This window comes from Vicugna pacos, chromosome 22 (assembly GCF_048564905.1).
Source record: "Vicugna pacos chromosome 22, VicPac4, whole genome shotgun sequence".
Classification (NCBI taxonomy): Eukaryota; Metazoa; Chordata; class Mammalia; order Artiodactyla; family Camelidae; genus Vicugna; species Vicugna pacos.
The window spans coordinates 22,952,047-22,959,157 of NC_133008.1; the positions used below are offsets into that span (position 1 = coordinate 22,952,047).

General features: G+C 51.2%; 1 protein-coding gene across 1 annotated transcript; it reads right to left on the reverse strand.

Moving 5' to 3' along the window:
• Positions 1 to 1,857: 1,857 nt before the first annotated feature.
• Positions 1,858 to 6,824, reverse strand: LOC102527008 (olfactory receptor 1f45-like). The gene is made up of 2 exons (XM_031689252.2): positions 5,896 to 6,824; positions 1,858 to 1,912 (listed from the first exon to the last, which is right to left on the reverse strand). Exons 1-2 carry the CDS (start codon positions 6,822 to 6,824, stop codon positions 1,858 to 1,860), a joined length of 984 nt encoding a protein of 327 aa, XP_031545112.2.
• Between the last annotated feature and the right edge of the window lie 287 nt (positions 6,825 to 7,111).

Consider the following 7,111-nt stretch of genomic DNA (forward strand, 5'->3'; position numbering starts at 1 on the left):
TTCTTTTCCATTACAGATTATTACAAGATTTTAAGTATAGTTCCCTGTGGTATGTAATAGGTCCTTGTTTATCTGTTTTATTCTCTCTGTTGCTTTTTTGTCTCTGTGTCTCTCCATCTCTCTGTCTCTGTGTCTCTCTCCATTTCCCTCTCTCTGTTTCCTCCTCCGCCTCTGTGTCTCCATCTTTCTCCATCATCTCACCTGCCCCCGTTGATCCGGCTCACCAGGGTGGGGTTGACCCAGGCGTTGGAAACTCCTCCGGGAAAACTCCGGGAGGCCAAGGCAGGCACAGACCAGACCCTGGCTGCCTTCTTTAGATCTCGTACCCTCCCTGCTCCGCTCAGGTTCTGGCTGCAGCTCCCCAGCACCCACAAAAACAGGAGGCAGCTTGGCAACTCAGCTTCTCACTCAAGACCCCTGCCCATGCCCTCCCCAGGTTCTCCCCACACTCAGCTCAGAGCTCCTAACACTGCTGCGCTGGCAGGGCCGCCATCTCCTCTCCTCTGGGCCTTTGCCTGTTTCATCCCTTCTGCTGGTTACTCCTTCCCTCCAGCAACCTGGAGCAGGACTTGCTGCTTTCAGAAAGAGATATTCACTCATTCCATCACCTGAGGAACACAGAATGCCTTTCCCCTGCTGAGCCCCAGCTGCACGTGCTCAGAATGTGGGAGCCGTTATTACAATTGTTATTGTTTGATCATCTGTTTTCGACTGCGAGCAGCTTTGGGGCAGGCCTGTGCCTCAGTCTCATTTGTGGCCCCCAGAAGATCAGAAAGTCCTTGTTAATTAAAATGAACAATTCCCATCTATACACTCGCACACTCTCTCACACATGTTCACACACAAACACATATCTCTAACTCGGAAACTTCTATTCATTCTTCAAAGCCCAGATCAGATGCCCTCCCTGCCAACTCCACCTCCAGGAAGCCTTCCTGGACTCCTAGATAGAGCTGTGGACTCCCAGCCCAGCATCAAGACGTCTATGTGGGATGGAGAAGAGGTAGTGAGGCTTCTGTGTTTCCTGCCCAAGGCCGCAGAGGGAGAGGCCAGCGCCGCTGGGGAGTGCAGGAGTAGGGGGGTCAGGCTAAGGTTTAGAGTTCCCAGCACCTCTCTGCCACCTCCTGATTCCTTCACTGCCCCCTAAGCCAGCTTCCTTTTCTTGATCACGGTGGGATCATGGTGAGAACACCCTCCCCCACCACCACTGGCAAAGAGGTCCCCATATGGCAGCAAACAGAATAATCTGGAAACTTTCTCAGGCTCCAAGGACATTGGTTTCTCCTTGTGTTCAGGAGCCAAGGGGTCCCATCCCAGACCCCTCCACAACTCCATTCTCCATCCACCTCCCTTATCTCACACCTACCCCACGTCCTGGCTATGCAGACTGGTTCCTCTTATGATAAAAGCAGACTGTCGTAATTGCCAAGGATGTCAGTGGTGATTACAGGGCACTAGAGAGAGCATGGAATACTGCTCACTGAGCGCTCACCACACCCGGGAAGCCGTGCTGAGCCCCGGACTTGCAGCATCTCACTTAAGCCTCTTTGAAGCCTAAGAGGTAGGGGATGTTTCTATTCTCATTTTATCAAAGAGGAAGCTGAGGCCCAGAGTGGCCCACACAGGGCCACCCAGCTTATGAGTGATAGAGCTGGCACCTGGCCCAGCTGACTCTGGGACAGAGCTGGATAGAAGTCCTAAGACCACGCTCACCATGCCTTCCTGCCCCCCAGCTCCCATCCCCTGATTGTCTTAGGCTGAGTCATTAGAGGTCAGCTCTCTCCACCCATGACTTCCCGTTGGGAGACCCTGGGACCACCCTCATCACAGGTGTTGTGGCTAATTCCAGGCCTGACACTACTGGCTCCAGAAAGGGACCCCTCCCCCAGGAGATGCTGGCTTGCTCCATAGCCTTGTAGGGTAGACGCTTGTCCCTGGAATGGCCTCTTGCTCGAGGAGCTCCCAGAGGTGCAATTTGTTGCCAGAGAAAGGAGAAGAGGGTTAGGAATGGTGTTAGAACCCAGCTGTACCCCCTGCCTTGCAGCCTTAGGACTGGAATTATGTTCTCTCTGTGTATCTGCCCCAAGAACACCCCAGGAGTCCCGGCCAGGGCTGGAAGGGTCATCTGGGGTTCCTGACCCCTGGGGGCCCTAACCTAGCTGTCCAGGCTGTGTGGCCTGGGGCGTAAGGTGGGTGAAGGATGCTATATGTAGCTCAGAAGAAGTGAGCTCCCCTCTTGCAACGTAATTCTCCAACTGGGGGCTTCCAAGGATGGGGGTGGGGGCGGAGTCCACGTTGCTATCTGGCCACTTCACAGCCCTGAGGCTCAGGGTCACTTAAGGAGCACCTATGACATGCCAGGCACTGTGCAGGCTTTGGGGACCCGGTGCTGGACATGACAGCCCAGTGGAGAGAGACCACCAATATCTGCAAACAATTGCAGGATTTATTAGGATAGGGCAAACTGCTGTCTTCGGTTGGGCTCCCCCAGAAGCAGACACTAAGACAAAAATTTGAGAGCAAATAATTTCTTTGGGAGGTTATCCAAAGAAACACGGGTAGGCGACGGGGAAGTGAGACAGGGAGGAAGCCAGTAAAGCCTGCGTGGTGAAGCCCATTACCACTCGGGACAGCTGGGGCACAGTCCCGCCGGGGACCTCTAGGGAGCAGCAGAGAGCACGCCCTTCAGAGTTTGAAGACCTGAGGGTGAAGGAGCTGGGATATTTACCCACCAATCCCCATCCTCGTCGGTTGAAGGCGGCTCCTGCGGGTTTTGATATGTCAGCACTTTTGGCCCGGCTTTGCTTGGGCCACTGCCGGCTTCAGCAGCCGGACAAAGACCCTCCTCCTCCTCCCCGCCACACGTAATTGCTGGAAGAAGGAAGCCTTTGGTGTGGGGACCTGGTTAGTTTCGGGTGGGTCAGTGAAGTCTTCCCTGAGGAAGTGGCAGCCGAGGTGAGGTCTGAAAGAGAACTGAAAGGCGGGTGGGGGTGGTAGAAACAGGTGTTGCTTATGCGAAAATCACAGGTGGGAGGGGCTGAGAGGAGATGGGCGTGGCTTGAGTGCTGAGAGACAGGAGGAGGGAGTGTGGTGGGTGATGAGCCTGCAAGGACCTGAGGACAGAGGAGGGTATGAGGGCGCCCCTCCCCCCAACACCTCTCCTGGAGTTTGAGGCATGCAGAGGGGCCGAGGGACTAGAGTGAGTACTGGAGGAAAAGAGCCAAGGTGTTTTCAGCTTGCATCTATGGAATCTTGCTCGTTGAATAATAATATGATGATCAAAATGAATATTGAACAATGATAATTGAAATGTCACTGGCTCAAGATGACCCAGAGCATGTGCTGGGCAGGTTATGTGCAGCATGTTGGGGGTGGGGGTGAGCGGGGATGGGGAATCATTGACCCTTTACTGAGAACCTTGTGCAGTGTGTACTTGGGGTCCCCCCAGCAGGGAAGTTGCTCAGCAAAGTTGCACAGCTGGCACGTGCCAAAGTCAGGATTTGAACTGGAGTCTCTGATTTCCTGGAACCCTGAAATCACCATCGTTCCAGCCCTGCTGCCCTAAGAATCACTGGGGGAGGGGCAAGTCAGTGTCATCAGTGTCAGGAGGAGGGAGCAAAGGGCTCTGTGTCCTTCCCAAATTCCCTGAGACAGACTCCAGGGGAACTGTGTGGGCTACAGAGCTCTCCCACAAATGCTGAAAAACAGGCATGACCACAAACTTTGTGGCATTGTCATAATGATTCATGATAATTATAATTAACATTGACCTGGCCCTCAATCTGCCTGTGCTGTTCTAAGTGGCTCACATGTCTAAGCTCATATATTAATTTTCACAATAGCCCAATGAGATAGAGGCTGTGATTATTCCCACTTTACAGCAGGAGAAACTAGAGCGCAGAAAGGTCAAGAAACTTGCTCAAGGCCACACAGCAGAAAATGGCAGAACCAAGATTTGAACCCAGGCTGTCTGACTCCAGAGTTTACACACTGAACTGCCGTATGATACTCTGAACAGGGTCATATGCTTGACTTCTAGTCCAAATTACCTTCCCAGTTGGCAGCCATTGCCCATTGGGTGTGAGAGCTACTACTACTGGGAGATGATTCTCGGTGAGTCCTAGGTATTTCTGTACAACCCACAAGCAGGAATGTGGCTAGTTTTCATTTTGGCTATCTTTTCAAGGATGTTTGTATAGCAAACAGCCTTGGAAGATAGATAGAATTTCTTGCTGTGGAGCAGAGGGCAGGTTTGTTTGCTGTCCACATGATAAAGATAATGCTTCCCTCTGAGACCAAGCTAGAGCAGGTTTGTTCTCAGAGTTACTCGGCTATGGTGCAAACCCAGTGTGCTCCCAGCGCCTGTCTGGGTTCGCCTGCGTCTTCCCTGTAGGACTTGGGAGGAACCAGCAAACACATGGAAGTCATGCTGCCCGCCGTGTAATAAAGTTCTTTGTCTCTGACCCTAGAGTCTGGCGTCTCCTGCCAGCATCCACGAAACTGGCAGATTAACTTGTCAGCTTGCGAGTAAAGTCCCAGACTCTTCGCAGTTCTAGGTACCTATTTGCTCTTTCTGTGATGCCACCTGTCACCAAGATGTCTCATCAGGGACCCTGGATTTAGCCTGTTTAGGTCCCACCTCTGCTGCTGCCTTTCTGACCTGGTGCAGAATGGGGCTTGTGGTATTTTGTTACAGAAGCCCTAGGAAACTGATAAAGCAAGCATGATTTTCATCCTGACTGACACAAAAATTGGTGTCAGAAGTGGGGTGTTGCCATCAGAAAAATGAAAAATTCAGGGGGAGGCTATAACTCAGTGGTAGAGTGCATGCTCAGCATGCATGAGGTCCTGGGTTCGATCCCCAGTACCTCCATTAAATAAATAAATAAAAATAAACCTAATTGCCTTCCCCCTCAATTATTTTTTTTAAATGAAAAATTAGTTGCCTTAACTTAGGGACCTGATGGCAAGGACACAAATATTGCAGACTGGAAAGCTGGTGACCCTTGTTGTGCCAAAGAACAGCAGTAGGCAATATCACCACGTGTGATAACCTGGAAGGTAGACTATATGTCTGCTGAGCCTACATTCCTAGAAGTGATTGGAAAGGTTAGGATGTCGTTGTGAGTTGGCTGCTCCTTGCAGAAAGTGATGCTCTTACATAAGAACTGGTCACTTTTCAGAGACATGCACATCAGAAGATTGGAAGAGCCAACAGCTTCCTGTCCCCCCAAACAGTATAAATAGGGATCTTGCCTCCTGCCCAAGGCTGTTGCTTCAAATGACCATTAATGGGGAATGACAAAGATGTAGGTAGTTCAAGGCAGCAAATACTGCAAGTAAATAGACACAGAAACTCTGGCTAGAGAAGAACACAGAATGTGGTTCCTAACAATGGATCAAACTAGAAGCAACTAGACCAGATGTCTGCTAAGTTTTTTGAAGAAACTACGTTACTGAAAAAAACCAAGAGTTCAGTCTGCAAAATCTTATAACCTTTGAGCTTTTGTGTTTGGGTTTCTTTGTTATAGCAGCTTAACTTGACCCTTAACCCAAAGTGCGGCTTAAATCCTGGCCTCTCTGGCTTCCAGAGCACTTCCTTCACACATGATGTGTTCTTCAGGCTGTAGTATAAACACCATAGGGTCAGGGGTTTTGCCTGTTCCCTGCTGACCCTTAAAAGGGTTTAAATAGTAAATAGCAAACAGTATAGGGTGAAATGTATTAGATATTCAATAATTATCTGTTGGAAGGATGAAGTAATAAACAAATGAACCAAGAGTGATATGGAGGAAATATCTAAGATGGGGACTAGCCAGGGAAGTCCAGGACAGGTGGGCACTGTATTCGGACCCTCGGGTGTTCCAATGCTGTGGTCACCAAATAAAAGCTGGCCTTCTGCTGACAAGGGCCCCCAAGGCGCCCTTCATATCTCTGTTCCTCAGACTGTAGATGAAGGGGTTCAGCATGGGAGTGACCACCGTGTACATCACTGCAGCAGCTGTGTCCTTCTGGGCTGTATGGGAGGACATGGGGCTGAAATAAACCCCGATGAGTGTGCCATAGAACAGGGACACCACAGAGAGATGAGAACCGCAGGTGGAGAAAGCCTTCCGCTTGCCTCTCATGGACGGGATCCTCAACACAGCAGCAAAGATGCGCGTGTAGGAGGCCAGGATGCCCACAAAGGGAGTGATGACGGTCAGGGCACCCACAGTGTACACCATTGCATTGTTGAGAAAGGTGTCAGAACAAGCCAGCTTCAGCAGAGGGCTGAGGTCACAGAAGAAATGGGGGACCCGGTTGTGGGTGCAGAATGAGAGGCGGGTCAGTAATACCGTGTGGGTCAGGGCATTCCCGAAGCCTGCAGTCAAGGATGCCACCACCAGGAGGCCACAGAGCTGAGGTGTCACAGACGTGGTATAGTGCAGAGGGTGACAGATTGCCACATAGCGGTCGTAGGCCATAGCAGTCAGCAGAAAGCTGTCGATGCCGGCGAACCAGATGAAGAAGAACATCTGGGTCAGGCAGCTGGCATAAGGAATCCCTTTATGTCCTGCCATGTGGTTGGCCAGCATTTTGGGGATGGTGGTGGAAGTGAAGCAAATGTCCACAAAGGCCAGGTTGGCCAGGAAGAAGTACATGGGTGTGTGGAGCCGGACGTCGGTGGCAATGGCCAGTATAATGAGCAGGTTCCCCAGTCCTGTGATCAGGTACATGCTCAGGAAGAGTATGAACAGGAGCTGCTGTTGCTTGGGGTCCTCTGAGAGGCCCAGGAGCAGGAACTCTGAGACCAGGGTGAGATTTGCCCCTTCCCAGGCCATCCTGAATCAATCAGAAAGGGAATGGGGAGCTGTCCAGGGTCCTGGCCAACACCAGTCCCTCCATTGCACCCTGGCTCCCATCCCGTCTCATTAGTTCAGCCATTCACTAATTCTTCTCACTCCCTCCTGCAACAGGATACCCTCCCCGATCCATTTGTTACATCATTTCCATCAGTGAATACACCACTCATTCCCCATAGTCCACTTGCAGGATGTCACCTGCAGCTTGGTGGACAGCTCCCAAGCACACTGATCATTTGTCACCTCCACCACCTCCACCTCTATGC